At 35.2% G+C, this 18,509-nt stretch overlaps 2 protein-coding genes across 3 annotated transcripts; one reads left to right on the top strand and one right to left on the bottom strand.

Annotated features, from left to right (window-relative positions):
* Positions 1-5,278: 5,278 nt before the first annotated feature.
* On the top strand, positions 5,279-5,883 carry LOC109159819 (UDP-glycosyltransferase 78D2-like). The gene has a single exon (XM_019307931.1). The coding sequence runs from the start codon at positions 5,314-5,316 to the stop codon at positions 5,881-5,883; it is 570 nt and encodes a 189-aa protein (XP_019163476.1). The 5' UTR covers positions 5,279-5,313.
* A 175-nt stretch (positions 5,884-6,058) lies between these two features.
* LOC109160132 (xanthine dehydrogenase 1-like) lies at positions 6,059-16,683 on the bottom strand. Of its 2 annotated transcripts, none has more exons than XM_019308310.1 (14): positions 16,282-16,683; positions 15,594-15,693; positions 14,871-14,979; positions 13,211-14,707; positions 11,383-11,625; positions 10,721-11,035; positions 10,357-10,596; positions 8,940-9,224; positions 8,618-8,839; positions 8,347-8,508; positions 7,928-8,062; positions 7,138-7,374; positions 6,791-6,964; positions 6,059-6,482 (listed from the first exon to the last, which is right to left on the bottom strand). In XM_019308310.1, exons 1-14 carry the CDS (start codon positions 16,415-16,417, stop codon positions 6,240-6,242), a joined length of 4,098 nt encoding a protein of 1,365 aa, XP_019163855.1. In that variant the 5' UTR covers positions 16,418-16,683; the 3' UTR covers positions 6,059-6,239. The 2 variants fall into 2 exon arrangements, with proteins under 2 accessions (XP_019163855.1, XP_019163856.1); XM_019308311.1 differs by having other exon boundaries at positions 15,594-15,698; positions 16,282-16,388.
* Between the last annotated feature and the right edge of the window lie 1,826 nt (positions 16,684-18,509).

Below are 18,509 nucleotides of genomic sequence, written 5' to 3'. Positions count from 1 at the left end.
TCTATGTTGTAAAAATTATGAATCTACAATATAGAAATTATGAATTTACAATATAGATGTTATGAATCTACAGTATAGAAATTATGGAGATCCATAATTTCTATGTTGTAGATCCATAATTTCTATGCTGTAGAAATTATGAATCTACAGTACGGTATAGAAATTATGAATCTACAGTATAGAAATGATGGATCTATCCCGTGTTCACCATGCGCATGGTGAACACGGTTCCACAGCATAACTATTGTTTGGTATGCGCATGGTGAACACGGTTCCACAGCATAACTATTGTTTGGTATGCGCATGGTGAACACGGTTCCACAGCATAACTATTGTTTTATTAGGAGGGGGACGTTATGCCATGGAACCGTGTTCACCACCAACGGTGTTAGTACACCGTTATCTTTTTTTTTTTTTTTTAATTGCGTGACTTTTCTTCTTTATTTTCACATTTTGCGGTTTCACTTTAATTTGAGGTGAACAAAGATTTCGGACATTCATAAATTATGAATTCATGCCTGCACATTCACTTTGGAACCATGCATACACATTCCCGTCCGAAATCACGGACATTCATAAATTATGAATCCATGCATGCACATTCACTTTTGAACCATGCCTACACATTCACTTTGGAACCATGAGATTATGAATTTTCTGTTATAAGATTATGAATTTTCTGTTATGAGATTATGAATTTTCTGTTATGAGATTATGAATTTTCAGTTATGAGATTATGAATTTTCTGTTATGCGATTATGAATTTTCTGTTATGAGATTATGAATTTTCATTACATTCATAATTTCGGACATTCATAAATTATGAATTCATGCCTGCACATTCACTTTGGAACCATGTCTACATATTCCTGTCCGAAATCACGGACATTCATAAATTATGAATCCATGCCTGCACATTCACTTTGGAACCATGCCTACACATTCACTTTGGAACCATGAGATTATGAATTTTCTGTTATAAGATTATGAATTTTCTGTTATGAGATTATGAATTTTCAGTTGTGAGATTATGAATTTTCTATTATGCGATTATGAATTTTCTGTTATGAGATTATGAATTTTTATAAAATTCATTCATAATCTCATAACAGAAAATTCATAATTTGATCAAACGCGCGCCGTTAACTCTACATTCGTGATTTTTTTTTTTTTGCCTAAAAACGACGTCGTTTTGCCTTGTGTTCACCATTCTCGGTGAACACGATTCCATGGCATAATTTGCGATTAGGAGGTCGGCCAACCAAGCAGTCCATGCGTTAGCTAGGGCGGCGGGCTCTCAATCTGATTCTCTCACTTGGGTTAATAACCCGCCGGATTGTATTAGCCCTTTTTATCTAGTTAAGTTTTGGCTTTTAAAAAATAAATGATTTACAATAGCTTATGTGACGCTGACATCAGCTCTGTCACATCATCATACTTACTTGCGAACTCATATATTATTTTATAAATATTTAAAATTAATTATTTTTACCACTAATATGTCCAAAATAAATACATAAATATATGCTCATATTGAGATTTGAACACCTAATCCTCTTCTATATAAAGAAGACATTCACTATCACTTTACCACTATCTTATCATGTAAATTTGTTGTAAATAATGATTAAGTACCATTATAAAATGAGGTTTGTAGAAAATTTTAGTTGTAATAAAAGTTTTCATAAAATTTAGAACAAATTGATAAAGTAAAAATTTTTAAATTTATATTAATAAAAAATAAATAATAACGATTGTTAGGAACATTCGTACTTATATTTTGATGATATCAAACAATACGAGTTTAGAACCCCCAAATTGTTTTATATTATAGGCTTAGGATATTTCTGCTCAACATTTGAATCTAAGCGAATGGTACCTCGAGTAGTAACCTTGTATACAAAATCGAATGGTAAAGTCAACCATTCGTAACCGAAGGGTAGCAAAGGTCAAAGACAAGAATGACCTACCTTTTGATGAGTTAAGGGGTGAGTGGTATAGTCAACTACTCGTATCCGAGATGACCCAAGCCTCGAGACGTTAACCTAGGTACATGGTTGCAAAAATTGCGCCAAGACGTTGATTAATCGGCGCCTAGGCGCTAGGCGGCCGCCGCGAGGAAGGCCGGAATCGGCCTCCTCCGCGGCCAGCCGGCTAGGCGGTCTAAGCGGCTGCCTAAATCGCCTAGCTGGCCGGTTCGGCCTTATATATATATATATATATATTTTTTTTTTTTTTTTTTTTTTGCGTTTTAAAGTGTTAAAAGTTTGGGAAGGCATAATTTTTGACTCGGTTGTTCGTTTCGGACAATTTTTTTTTTCAAATCACGTATTTTTTCGAGATCTATACACCGCAAATAGCCGAAGGCGGTTTGGCCCTCTAATTTCTCCCAAAAATGCTTCTTTTGCTCTTAATTTTTTTTAATGTATTTAGATGGTTTCAACAATATTCAAAACGATTTTACAACCACTTATGTAAATAATTTGTAAGAAAAAACTAGAGGAACCTTATGTTTTATTAGTGAATTTCATAATTTTTAATTTTAATTTTTTTTATTTAAGAAAATAAATAAAAAAATCGGCGCCTAGGGGGCGCCTATCGTGTTTTGCAACCTTGCCTAGGTAACCACTCGATAGGACTTCTCGAGACATTCTCTGAGTTGTACAGTCTAAAACCTTAAAAGGTTGAGTAAATATGTCCGAAGAAATAAGAGTCCTATGAACATATCCCAATGTCGATTTTCCATTAAATGCACGACCTTTTGTGTAGAACAAAAAGCAATATTCAGTGCAAATTAAGGTTTTCAACAGCTGTAAATCTGACACACTCACCTAACTTTCGGATTACCCGTCAATCTCTACCCGCTGGTCACTAAGGTATTGAAAATAGTATTTCCTCCCATAGAACTATTTTCCAAAGTGCCTATAAATACCCTCTTCCTTAGCTGAAGAAGGGGCCGGTCAATTGAAAATTCTAAGTGCGAAAAAGCTTTCTAAAGTTTTAGCTAGTTTTGCGACTAGTGTGACAAATAGAAAGAGAGACTAAAAGCTTAAAAGATCATATCCAAATTTTCAAAAGATTTGAGCTGCTTCAAACGTCAAAAATCCAGATTCAATAAGTCAAGATCTCTTAGTTGGAGAAGAAGAAACTTTATTTCTTCAAACCTATTTTCTCTATTCTGTTGTGAGTTGAAAAACCTGTGTTGTGAAGTTCACTACCTGCTTGGTGGTTAAGGGGTGAACTTCTGGATTATATATATATATATATATATATATATATATATATATATATATACTTACTTTACATTTGCATAAACAACCAAACCTAAGAATTTGACAAGCAAATCTAACGTGCAAAGAATTTCACAAACAAATAGGGTTAGCAAATAATTTTTCGCTGCGTATACAAACTCTGATCGAGTAGTTAAAGTTACCTCTTGGGTAGCCTTAACTATTCGCCAAAATTTTCAAAAATCCTACAAGTCTGTTCATCCCTTAGACTTGTACTTAACCCTCACCGAGACCAACAACGATAAATATGTATTATGATCTATAATATTTTAATAATTGATATTTTTATATTTTGTATTAAAATGCACATTACTTATTAGTTTATCAAAAAATATTAACATTAATAAAGTTTTATTTATGCATTACTAATGTTTATTTATTTTATTTGAATAAATTAAGTCAGGTGTATTTTAATATAAATTTAAAATTTTTATTTGTTAAAAAATCTGAATAAATTAAAATATTAAAATTTAATCTGCAATTTTAATTTTATCATTTACTATGGACAATTACACTTTAGTTTCATTTGACAATATTGCTTTATTTTTCAGTTTCATTTTTCACACATACACTAGTTTCATTATTGCAATATCAAAGCATTATTTTAAATTTGTAATTCTACTACAGTTCATTGACAATATACGTTATTGCATGAGCTTTATTTTGTAGTTTCATTTTCCACACACACTAGTTTAATTATACTAATATTAAAGTATTATTTTAATTACACTCAAGGTTTATTTGACATTATATATCATCATTATAACAACACTAACGTATCATTTTAATTATACTACAGTTTAATTTGATAACATACGTTGTTGAATAGCTCTTTTTTTAGTTTCATTTTCTCCACACACTAATTTCATTATAACAACACTAAATATCATTTTAACTCTACTACAATTTACATTTGACGAACATGGTCCATTGTATAACCATTCTAATTGGCAATTTATATTGTGCACTACGGTGCACATAGCAATGTGCGCCATGACACAAAACGCGTGCATTTCAATTGCTGACGTCACTCCGTTCGTCAAAACCCTATATATTATGTGTATTCAGGTAAAAGTTTCTGTGTATTGTGTTATGAGTTTTTGTGTATTCAGTTAAAAGTTTATGTATATTCAGTTAAGAGTTTCTGTGTATTCAATTAAGAATTGTTGTGTATTCAGTTAAGAGTTTCTGTGTATTCAATTAAGAGTTTCTGTGTATTCAGTAAGAGTTTCTGTATATTTAGTTACGAGTTTCTGTGTATTATGTATTATGTTAGATTATGTGTATTCAGTTATGAATTTTTGTGTATTCTGTTATGAGTTTATATGTATTCGAAACATATGACTTTTTTTTTTTTTTTTTTTTTTTTTTTTACAGTACATCAAAATGACGTCGTTTCGGGTAGGACGGGGTGCACAATATAACGACTGATTGTAATTGCAATTGTCCAAAATTAATTGATCCAAACCAAAATAACCAACCAAAAAAGTCAACAATTGTTATACTCTGAACCAAGATCCACCTTGTGTACTTGTTACAATTAATATATTATGTAGATTCAGTTTATTTACATAATACAAGGAATATAATATGAATAATATGTACATAATCTATCAACTAAAGATGCATATATTATGTTAATTTCAAATATATACTTAATATAATTTATCGAAAGTCAATAAACAACTCCCAAAAAGACTTTATAGTTAATCCGTGTCAAACTACTCGGCTGGTTATCCTCTATAGCATAGAGTTGTCCTCTATAACATAATTATTTGGAAGAGAGAAAATTTCAATTTTGGTCACACGACTATAGGGGCTTTGTTAATTTCAGCACCTAACTTTCAAAAGTATCAATTTAGTACCTTGAGTATGTAATTTTTCTCAATTTTAGTCATTCCGGCCAATTTACTGATCAAATTCCACCGGAAAAATTAATAGGCACAAAACTGAGGGGCAAATAAGTCTTTTCCTGAGCACAAAACTTGTGTACAGCCGGAAAACCATTTCTCGCCGGAAAAAAATGGGCAGTTCAGAGTGCCATGTAGCGGTGCTAGCCTTCCCGTTCGCCACCCACGCGGCCCCTCTACTGAGCCTCGTGGAGCAGCTCTCCGCCGCCTTTCCAAGCGCACGGTTTTCTTTCTTCAACAATCACGACTCAAACTCCGGTCTATTCAGAGGGCGGAACCCGGGCGCCGGGAACGTGAAGGCGTACGACGTGTGGGATGGGACTGTGGCAGGCGAGGCATTGGTCACCCACGAGGAGTTCATCATGGCGATGCCGGGTAATTACGTGAAGGCCATAGCGGAAGCGGAGGCGGAAACAGGGACCAAATTTGGGTGTTTCTTGACGGATGCGTTTCTGTGGTTCGGCGGTAACTTGGCGGCGGAAAGAGGCGGCGTTCCTTGGATCGTTCTTTGGACCGCCGAAGCTTGCTCAATTTCCGCTCACTTGTATACCGATTTTGTCCGTAGTTTAGTCGTCGCCACTCCAACCGCAAATGGTTTTCCGGCTGTACACAAGTTTTGTGCTCAGGAAAAGACTTATTTGCCCATCAGTTTTGTGCCTATTAATTTTTCCGGTGGAATTTGATCAGTAAATTGGTCAGAATGACTAAAATTGAGAAATATTACATACTCAAGGTACTAAATTGATACTTTTGAAAGTTAGGTGCTGAAATTAACAAGGCCCCTATAGTCGTGTGACCAAAATTGAAATTTTCTCTTTGGAAGAGAAGCTATGACTTTGTTGTCTTGAGATTGTTGTGTCTCAGAAGTCTAAAGAAGCTACATTTTGCATTCAAATATTACAAACCTTCCTCCATGACAAGTTCAGTGTAGCATATCAGAAGTGAGATAATTGTAGACTAATGCATCTGTTGGGCAACACAGCCTTTATTATTGTCAATAATTCTGAAATATGAGCCCTATATTTTCCTAAAAATAGACTTACACACTAAGCTTGGGCCTATAATCAGCGTCGATGAACGCTTTCGTAAACTCGTCCAGACAAGCCATGCGTATGCGCTCGGGTGTAGCCGGATTATCAAGAGGAAACCAACCGCTATAGCCGGCGTCAGCTCGTGCGGATGCAATGGCATCTTTGATCGCGAAAAATACAGACGATGCGAGGAAGAAGGGCGGCTCCCCTACAGCTTTGGAGGAATGGATGGCCTTCGGATTTGGAGCACCCTGCCAACAACATTTTAAAAACACGGTTTTAAGTAGGGAATCCCCACAGCATTCCGTGGCCCGGCAAGCACGAAACAAGAGTTCTGAACGCCACCAATACCCATAACCAGCTCATAGCTCTGTGCTAACCACACTAAAAGATTGAATCCAACCAATTAGCTAGTCTAACCCATGGCCTTATAAACTCATATCTTCTCCCTTATTTTATCAATGTGGGACTCCAGTTCAGACTGTTTTCAACAAATATAAGCACCGAGGTACCTGGATGTCGGTGTCAAACTGTCAACAATAGAAAGTGGGAAACTTACTTTTAGAAGCGAAACGTTGAATTTGAAAGGGACATCATTCACGGAAGGAATTTTGTAGTTTCCCGGTCCACATGTGAGTAGGCATCCAGACGGAATCCATTTGTGTGCGGGATCCCCCCATTTCAGCTCTTCCAAAGCTACCCAACCCAAGCCTTGTACAAATGCTCCCTCAATCTGTGTGGTTGCAGAGAGTACTAAGAATACAATGCGACAAAACTTCTTTCGCTAAGATTTTGTCGAAGATTTCGTGATTTCATCCATATTGAAATTCTAATATCAGGGTTAATAATATTCATTTACTCCATCCGATAAGTAAATTACAATTTCCAGAAGGGGTTGGAAAGAACCTGTCCAACATCAATTGCGGGATTAAGAGAAAAGCCGAGGTCCAAGAGAACATCTGCTCTCCTAGTGTGAAAATCTCCGGTTAATGCATCGATTTCAACTTCAGCAAATGCAGCCCCATAGGTGAAGTACCTAAACGGGGTCCCTTGACCAGTTTTCCAATCGAAGCCAATATCAGGAACGATGGAAAATCCATGAGCGGAGAGGTCTATTCTCTTCAGATAGCATGCAATGACGAGCTAGAAGTATCGAAACAAGCAATAATCTTATTATTACACAAATGAGAATTAGAAGCAGTAATAGCAACCAAAACGATAATATGTCCAAAAGTAAAGGTCTGTCATTAGAAGCAATATGTTATAAACAAAGATTGGGCTAGGATCCTGTCACTCAACTGGGCTATAATGCACATGGGCCAAACCACACTAAAAGATTGAATCCAAACAATTAGCTAGTCTAACCCATGGCCTTATAAACCCATATGTTCTCTCTTATTTTATCAATGTGGGACTCTTAACAGAGATAATGAATGGTTAGCAACTTTTTTTGCGTTATATTCATCTGAGTTCGGTGTTCTATATGCCTCCCAATACCAATAATTTCAGAATGTGATATTTGTTTATCTTCCTTCCACAATATGTAGAGCGAGACACACACAGGTATACTCTTTATAGGTCATTTAGAATTTCCCGTTCAACAATAACATACGTAGATGAAATATGAAAAGATTTATTAGTGGCAACAGAATTAGATAAATCCAACATTTGAATATCGGCAACGAATTGAATGTACCTCCTCAAAAGAGTTGAAAGTACGGTTAGATGCAATAGGCTCCATTCTTGCTTTTATTTGTTCACAGGCATCTAAAACTGCAGCTCCATACATATCAGAGCTCGCAGAAGCCGCAGTTGGTGATGCATTGGGAACCTAGATTGATCGAGAAAGAGGGATATATGAGACCAAATGCATTAGTAGCATGACTAAAGCTATACCCTTAAGGGCAGTGTTGCAAAAATCGCGCCTAGGCGCCGATTAGAAGCTAGGCGGTCGGCCACCTAGGCGCCCTAGGCGGTCCCCAGGCCCCTAGCGATTTTTTCAACCTTGCTTAAGGGGAAAAAAAAAAAAAAAAAAAAAAAAAAAACAATATACATCACAGGGAACTACATTCAAACTAAACTTTTGCTGCACAATCAGCACACGAGGAATAATACCTTGTCAGTACTAGTCTCTGATATAAAAACGGCGCTGAGTGGAATATTAAAGGAAGATGCTGCAATCTGAGCAATTTTTGTATGCAAGCCTTGCCCCATCTCCACACCCCCATGAGTAACCAATACTGTTCCATCCGTGTAGACTTGAACAAGTGCACCTGCCTACGTAACCAATCATGTACATCTTTAACTTAAATTGTCTAGTCGTCGGCTAATAGTCTAATATAACTATGTTAACCTATATATCAATGTGTAGAAACTAGAAAGTTACCTGGTTCATAAACTTCGTTGTGAAAGATATCCCAAATTTTGTTGGAATCATGGCAATTCCTCGCTTCTTCCACCGGTTACCAAGATTGAATTTTTCAACTTCTTTACAAGCATTAGAAAAGTCACACGATAACTTCAATTCATTCCAGAGGCGTTCCAGGGTACAATTTTCGATTTTTTGACCATAATGTAAGACTGCTCCTTCTCTCAGAAAATTAATCTCCTGGAAAAGAAAGAATAAATGGTATTTATGTATGGACGGACATGTCTAAGATTAATAAAAAGGGATGAGAATCGTCATCATGGACCAAACATCAACGCACCCTGATTTCTTCAGGAGTTTTCTTAACCTCCAAGGCAATTCTTCCAATCCAATTTTCAGTGATCAGCATACCCTGTGGACCTCCGAAACCTCTGAAAGCTGTATTACTAGGAAAATTAGTGAAGCAAACCCTTCCAGAAAGATGAACATTTGGTATCTCATACACATTATCTGAATGGAACATAGCCCGTTCAAGTATTGCAGATGATAAATCAAGTGAATTTCCAGCATTATTGTAGATTTCAAGATCCAATGCAAGCACTTTTCCGTCATTTGTAAAACCAACCTACATACATATCACTTTGTTATCAGACTACCAAAGAAAACAACGTGAGGTGAAGAAGTTTGATGAAAATCACAATGAAACTATGCCAAACTATAAAGTCAATCAAGAAATGAAGGAGATCAGGTCATTTCTTCTCTTCCCAACTTGAAAAGGAGGTTAGAAATATGGCATAATTTAATTTTAGAAATGTTTGATAATTTTAAGAGTGATAATTGTATTTATGATTATTTGACACTGCAAATAAGCATAGATGAGAATGAAGTAGAGAAGTTATTACCTATGAAACGTTATCTCAATCAATCAATATCGTCTAAATATTTCACTATGCCCTAAGTTGGTCTTTCTACATAAAGATGGGGCAAAGTACCTATGACGTCCCTGTACTATAGTGTTCTATTCAATTTAATCCTTGTACCTTTATTTTGGTTCAATTTAGTTCCTATACTTTAAAAAGTTGTGCAATTAAGGACAACAGTTAACGGTGTTAATATTAACATTAACTTAGTTTATGTGGCGCTGACATCAACGCTGCCACAACACGATATTTATATTCCAACTCGTATATTATTTTATAAATATTTAAAATTAATTATTTTTACCACTAGTATATTACATTAATATGTCCAAAATAAATAATTACAAGCATGCTAGGAGCACGTTTGTAATTATTTATTTTGGACATATTGATGTAATATATTGGTGGTAAAGATAATTAATTTTAAATATTTATAAAGTAATATATGAGTTGGAATATAAATATCATGATGTGACAGTGATAATGTCAGTGCCAATTGCCATGTAAACTAAGTTAACGGTAATATTGACACCGTTAACTATTGTCCTTAATTGCACCACTTTTTAAAGTACATGGACTAAATTGAACAAAATACTATAATACAGGGACCTCATAGGCAATGTTGAAAAAATCGCTAGACGCCCTCTAGGCGGCTGGGGACCGCCTAGGGTGCCTAAAGCGCCTAGGCGGACGCCTAGAACGCCTAGGAGGCCGACCGCCTAGCGCCTAAGCGCCGATTAATCGACGTCTAGGCGCGATTTTTGCAACACTGCTCATAGGTATTTTGACCCATAAAGATGTATTAACATGATATGATTTGAGAACAGACACAAGTACCCTATACTTTCCAAGGAAGCTATGCCTCTGCCCAGTTATCATCATGTCCACATCCCGGTCCAATATAATTTTTACTGGACGATTCAACAAGTATGATGGAACAGCAGCTGCAGCAGCCAAGAAAGCCGATCTAGTCTCCTTGCCTCCAAATCCACCACCAATTCTTTTCGTCTTACAAACCACTTTAGACATTGGAAGACCAAGAACATGAGAGACATACTTCTGATGTTTCTGAGGAGCCTGGAATCGAGAGAATGATGAAAAGGATGAAGTGTCAAGTAGACTATAATATGTGAGAACAGGAAAGCACAAATTGCATTTTAGATATGAGTTGTGCTTATTTATAAAACAAGAGTTGAACCACCTGCGTAGATGAGATCATGTGCACCTCATTGCCCCCGTCCAACGTCCATATTAGAGTACCATGAGGCTCCAAGTAAAAGTGTTCCTGACCACCAATATGAACTTCTCCTTCTATAATCTTATCACATTGACCTGATTGAAAACATTGTTCAACATCTCCCTTCCTCAAGCACCTTTCAGTATTTGGATGGAAACTGTTAGCCCGGACAGCATCCTGTATGGATAAAATTGCAGGCAGATCTTCATACTCCACACGAACCTTTGCAGCAGCATGTTTTGCATTTTCATGAGTATCAGCAACAACCACTCCAATAGCCTTCATATATGAAAATCTATGAGTTAAACACGTGCATACAGGAAGATTCATTTTTTTTTTGGTCAGACCACGAGGTGTCCTGAGCAGACCCTAACTGTAGGAGGCACCTTTAAGCCCGTACCATACTGCCGGCCCAATTAAGGGGCAAAGTGCTGGCCAGATTGATTTTTCCATACGAGAGGGGGTTCAAACTCCCGACCTCTCTTAATGGACAAGAGTATACAGGAAGGTTCATTGATATTCCACACACACAAAAATGCCGTATAATAATCTTTATAGTCTTCACTAAATGTACGCTGCTGCAATTAAGTTCAGGATTTCCATTCTTAGTGCAACATGAACCATACCTGACCTACACAAGTAACATATTCCGCTGCAAAAAGTTCCTCATCCTCTATAACTGGTCCAATCATATTGCTACCTGGAACATCTTTGGCATAAAATATTCCAGCCAATCCAGGTGAGGTCTTGGCCTCTGAATCATCTATTGAAAGTATCCGTGCATGAGGCTTTTTACTCAATATGAGGGCAGCATGTAAACTATTTGGAGGCATTGGAATGTCATCAGTATATTCTGCCTCCCCTGAAACCTGTGTGCATACCAACCAAAACTCAAAGACTACTTTAATAGGGAAGAAACAAAGTATTCATTGAAGGAGAATTGGTATAAGAAGTTGAACAAGTCGGTAACTTGGTATTTGGCTTAAGCACGCTCAAAAAACCTTTTAACTACCTGGACATCTGTGCGCTTAGAAATGCTTTCTCATATACTCCAAAGCATTCAAGAAACAACTAATTCAGTAGTGAAAAAAAAATTGATAGAATGGTGTTGGAAAAAATATGCTGGCAGCCTGGCAGAAGATAAAATGACTACAAAACAAACAAATGCTTCTAGACAGGATTTCAACAGCAAAGAATCATTTCATTTTATGTACTGCAAAGCATAAGCTTCTATTAAAATTAGAATGAGAACAAAAAAGCAATAAGATCACCTTATATCAGATTCACACACACATCAACAGACAAAAGATAGCATGTTTAAAAGGTACATAGTAGCAAATTATTTGCTGTCACAAGCATGGGACACTAGCAGCCAAGAATCAATGAAATGATCATGGTTGAAAAAATCGCTAGGCGCCCATGTATTTTTTATTTTTTAAAAATTTGTTTAAAATTTTTAAATTTTTTAAAACTGGATAATTATAAATTATTTAATACTTTAATAGTTAATACTAAAATATTACTACCTCCGTCCCATTTTATGTGTCGTAGTTCAGTTAACGAGGTTTGACTGAAGTTATTTTTAATTCAATTTTTCATAATATTAAGTTTAGTATTAATATACCAAATTTATATATTTAGAAACTACACTAAAAATACAAACACAAAAAATTAAAATTAAAAATAAGTAAAAATTCATAAAGAAAATAAACAAGGAAGAAAGAGTTGGTTTAACTAATGAAATAGTAAGTAGGACAAATAAAATGGGACAGAGGGAGTAAATATTAACCTAAAAAACATCTAGATTATGAACAATTTAGGGTTATTTCACTCAAAACGATGTGGTTTTGAGTGAAATAACCCATTTAAAAAAAGAAGGAAACAATAGCTGATCGGCCGACTAGGCGACCTAGTCAGTGCCTAGGCGGCTTAGTCGATTAGTGCCTAGGCGGCGCTTAGGTGGCCTAGTCGGCCACCTAGACCACCGATTATAGTGATATGCTAGGCAGCTAACCAGCGCCTAGGCGGGATTTTTGCAACACTGACAATGATACATTAGCTAGATGAATTGCTCAAATGCAAGATTCAAGCTAGTACTTGTGTTAAGTCATTCGAAATTTTATAGAAAATACGATCAACCATGAAATCAAACAAAACAAGGAGTTCAGTATAAACAAGGAGCTTTCACTCTTCCCATTCCACCAATTCAGATAAGCATGCATCAATAGCAACAACCATAAAGCTCATAGTACAAGTGCAAATGAGTCACTTTAATTGTAATCTCCCAATCAATGGTCAGTGCATGCCATTGTAAAGCTCTTGCTCCATTTATACATGTACATTATCATGATTGCATGTGCATTAAATTTGGTCATTGAATTCAAAACTGAATACTATAGACACAAATACAAGATACTAATCAGATTGATATCTTTCATTCAAAAGAGTTCGAACCTGAAGCCTTGATGAAAGATGAACTTCAGAAGAGCCTACAGAAGTCCCATGCTTCCTAATCTCAAAATCCTGACTTGCACTTAAGGATGGTCTGTTAAATGGTTCTATAGCTGACAAATAAGATGATTGCACCCTCTCAACGATTTCTCCACTCATTTGATGACAAACCCACAAGAAAAATTTGAAGAAGAAACTAAGGGTTAATGATTTTCGAAATTCAACCATTCCACCAGGTGCATTTTCCATCAGCACAATTTCCTCCTTCAAGGGCTCCAAAGCACCCTGCAATAACTCTTTATTCCAACTTTTCCCAATTAAAAATTCTCTTGTTTTAGATGCAGCCAATGAAAGAGGAGCAACCCCACCAAACACAATTGATGCATCTGAAACAACCCAATTTTTATTCTTTTTTTCAAGGAAAACACGCATCCCCGCATTGACAATTGCAATATCATCATCCCTCCTGTGAGCTTGCTTGAATTCTTTCACAAATTCAAATGGTCTATTCCAAGGTAAAAACACAGATAGCAAAATTTCATTACTTGCCAGATCCACTTTGCGATAGCCCAGGAAGAAATTTTCAGCCATAGTCCTCCTGATATTTCCTTTACAATCAATGATTTGAAATTTTGCTCCAGCAGCCATCCAAAGAGGATTTAAGTCTGATATTGGACTGGCAGTACAGATGTTCCCACCAACTGATGCAACATTTCGTATTTGTGTTCCAGCAAACCACTTTATCTGCTCAATAAGAGCTCTACATGAAGATGTTTCATATGGATCTCGCTCATTAGATACTTTTTTTAGTACTTTAACAAGCTGTGTAAGTTTAACAGCAGCACCTATTATTAAACCATCTTTTTCAATGGTTAACTGATTCAGTTCAGGAATGTGTGCAACAGAGATCAACACAGGATACTGTATTCTTTTAAGTCTCATTTCAATCCCAACCTCTGAATTACCGACTACTAACTTTGCAGCTGGGTACCTTGCTTTAAGATCTAAGACTTCTTGAAGTTTCAAGGGTCTATACCATTTTAATCCATTTGATCCACTCAAACTCAAATATGTCATTTTTCTCAACAGAAGTTCAGGAGGGAAAATGAGCTCTTTCTTCGTGTATGCAGTTCCGTCAATTTCACTATATGATTTTGGCCTCCAGCAACCACCATAATTTACATGAGATTTAGTGCTCTGTTCGTTGCTTCCATCTTTCAAACCACATGAACATGGCTTACCGGTTGAAGGACAAAGAAATCCAGCATTCCCTTCTGATGATCCACTAGTGTACAAGGCATCATTAGTTTTAGAAAATACTCGAAATGCATCCATAATTGGTCTATAACCAGTGCATCGACATAAATTTCCTGCAAGACTTTCTTCAATTTGCTCTTCAGTAGGTGGTTCTTGAGATGATCTTAGCAATGCATACATGGACATAACAAAACCAGGAGTACAGAAGCCACATTGCGAGCCATGAGCTCGGGCTAATGATTCCTAAAGAATTTAGTGGACACATTAGAAATTATCATTCAAAATTAGAGCCTACCATCTTCAAGAGGATTTCTGTTATAATTATCTTAATATTTATGGAAGAAAGAGAACAGAATTGCTAGAAAGGATCTTAAAAGGATCAGGATATAAATATAAATAGATATACCTGGATCGGATGCAAACCATGTCTAAGATTCCCAACTCCTTCCACTGTAATGACATGCATCCCTTCTACAGAATATAGAGGAGCCAAGCATGCATTAATAGCATGATGCCTAAAATGGGCTCATATAAAGAAGAGAGGGTTAATATGGGGAGAGAGATTATAACAACACACACAAAAAAAAAAAAAAAAAACAAACAAACAAACATCCACTTGTAGCCATTTTTTATTTTAGAAATTTAAACTTAATTAAGCAACATGCAATAAAGCAAGCATGATGTGCAAAGCTCTTTACTAGGGTACAAAAACAATAGTAAGAAAAGTGAAAAAATGATTTCCAAAATAGATATTAAAGCCACCATTCCAAAACTTGGTTCTATGTTTGGATTATGACTTAGTTGCTAAATAGCCTTTTTTTTTTTTTTTTGGCTTTACTATTCTGTCTTACCAATAGAACCACCTTAGAAAAGGGCATAGCATGTGATGGTATGCGTGAGCAGTTAATTGAGGAAAATGCAAGAATTTTCAAGTTGCACAGTACAGGTGAATAAGGCAACATGTAAGACCATAAGACAATAATGGCTCAATGGCTAAAGAAGAACTCATCTGAATAAATAATATACATCCCAGAACTAATAAGAACCCACCTAGGAGTTCATACAAACACGCAAATAGAAAATTTCTGAGAGAGAAACATGGAAGACACAGAAAAGACTAGAGACTCACATGCTTTTCTTTGAATCGTGATCAAAATAAGAGACCATGACCGTGCATGCCCCACAACCACCTTCGCCACAACCTAGCTTTGTCCCAGTCAGACCAACATCTGCACTGACACAGACAAGTAGAGAAGAAATCAGACAACACCATTTCAACTCCCTGTTTCTACTGTTACTGTTCCCTAAGAAATCCCCCTCCTACTTTCAAGATCCTTTCTTTGAGCTGCTTCTCCAGCTGACCAGTTCTATACCTTTAATTAGATTACTGAGATTGCACTACATGCTTGATGCTTGCAAAGATCATTGATTATAGACTGTCCAGCACTTTTTAGCTTATTTAAGATAATACTTCATAAGTAACTTGGGGTTATTATTCACGACCCAAATGAGTCTATCAAATAAAAACAGTAAGTGCCAAGCATCAATCTTAACCACCTTTGCTCATCTATTCCCCTTTCTGTTGCCTTCCCTTTTTCCAAAAAATAACCAATTTAAACCATCTTAACTTCAAACTCATTAAAAAAAAAAACTACAAAAATAAAGAAAATAAAAAGTACCCAGGCTGCATAAAAGACAGACAGACGGAATCTGAATTAAATTTCAGATTTTGATTTCACACTTCTCAAACACTACCCAGGCATAATCATTATAAATATATAAGAACAGGAATAAGAAGCTACGGAGTATAAGCTAACCTCTTAGATATTCAAGAAGTGTCAAGTGGGCCAAACCATCAGGCAGTACCCTCCGGATCCCATTGACGTATAGGATTGCTTCCTTGGATTCACCCGCAATGGTCTCCACTTCACCGTCGCGCTTCAAAGAACCCATTTTGTTTTGTTTTTTTCCAGAATGAAGATTACACCCAAACCTTCTGGAGAAGAAACTAAGCTGATTCTTGCTGGGTGGAGGTCAATTATCTGCTGCGTGGCGATAGAGAATAGTCCAAACCCGTGATTTAAAATACCGATTTTTCACCGTCTTACGCAACTACGCAAGATAGTGAGACACTGCGAAATCTGCATAGTCGGTCCAGCCCCACCCGTGGTGTGCTTAATGCAAACTATATCATGCGCTGACGCAGATTGGGAAAATGATAGCTACGTTATCAACAGTACTAAACTTTGATCTTGCCTAATATATTTCGCGTATATATACTCTGCAGATTTATGTCGCGTCCTGTGTACTTGGGTGGGGCGTTAGTGTGGAAGGAAAATTAGGGATGTCAAGAAAAATTCAAACCTAACTAACAAGTTGTAAGTACACTTTTAAAAAATATTGACTACTATTAAAAATAACTAAATAAGGATTAATATTTGATGCATTTGTCAGTGTATAGATATTATACATCAGGGATGAACAAGGAGATGACACATCATTAAAAAAATAAAATCAATATTAACTGATTTTTTTTTGCAAAATATTTAAGATTTGTATTTTTAAAAAAATTCTTTTATTTTTAATTAACAAAATATGGCTACTTTCCTAAATATATTTATTACTTAATTACTAGTATTTGCACCCGTGCGATGCACGGAATGGATGTGTTGTAATATATTTAAAATATATGAATCGATATATAATTATTTAAATTAGAACATCAAATATTATATAGTGCAATTAAAGATATTGTTTGGATCGTTTGTATATTTTGATGTTATCATTGCTTGAATTTGTGCAAATAATTGCTCAAATTAATGGCTAATGTCTAGATGTACGCATACAGTGCTATAACTTTGAAGATTTTATTTATTATTATTTAATATTTTCATAAATTAGGCAAATGTGCTCGTTCTCTAACAACTCAGTTATAGAAATGAATTGGTATCCTTATTCATTTGTATGAAAGATTTTTTTTTTTTTTTTTTTTTTTGTCTAGATATATAGCAAATTTTTCATTTAAAAAAAAAAAACTTAATATCACCGATTATATTTACACATTATTGAAACCTCTTTGTAGACGACATTGGTAGTGACAACACAATCTTGTTCATCTTCGGCTAGAGCTAACACCTTCAATCCATCCGGACGGGTTACTTGGGTTAAAATATATAATGGTAGAATATTACTCAATTAGTTATATTTTAATATTTTCAGTCAATTGGTGATATCAGATTCATTTTCAGTCAATAATTCTTTTTTATTTTCAGTCAATTAGTCAATTAGAATATCAAATGCAGTAATATTTTTACCTAATTTTCGTTCCATTTTTAATTGATGATGTAGATATTATTATTGAAATATTTCCGTTCCATTTTTAATTTACCTTTACTATTGTTTAAAATATGCATTTACTATTGATAATGTAGAATATTATTATTGAAATATTTTTCTCTAATTTTTAATTTTCATTCCATTTTTAATTAAAATGCAATGATCTGACATTTTTTTTTTTAATTTTAGTCAATTATGGATCATTTTTTATTTGCGGTCAATTATTAATATTCATTTCCTTTTATATTTTTAGTCAATTAGTAATATTAGATTCATTTTCAGTCAATTATTTTTTTATATTTTCAGTCAATTAGTCAATTAGAATATAGATGTAGTGATCCGTTACATTTTAATTTGATGATGTAGAATATTATTAATGAAATATTTTCGATTCATTTTTAATTTTTTTTTTTTTTTGAATGCTACTAGCTCTATTACATTGTAGTATCTGTTCATATACTTTCTCAACCTACTGAAACACAACGAGCTAATAACGCCTCCATTGAGGCTTGAACTTACAACCTTCTAATAATAAATAAATAATAAATAATGAATAAATAAATAACAACTAAAATAAGAAGACAAAACTAAGATTTCTTAAATAAGAACCTTTTGACTTCTCAATAATTGCAACATTGATGGATAAACAATTATGTTTGTACCTCTTATATAGAGGAGCTCAAGAGCTCATCTTTTCAAACATTTTCAA

The sequence above is a fragment of the Ipomoea nil genome, unplaced genomic scaffold, assembly GCF_001879475.1.
Source record: "Ipomoea nil cultivar Tokyo-kokei standard unplaced genomic scaffold, Asagao_1.1 scaffold2845, whole genome shotgun sequence".
Lineage (NCBI taxonomy): Eukaryota > Viridiplantae > Streptophyta > Magnoliopsida > Solanales > Convolvulaceae > Ipomoea > Ipomoea nil.
The sequence above is the reverse complement of the archived record's forward strand: the minus strand, read 5'-3'. Positions and strand labels throughout refer to the sequence as shown.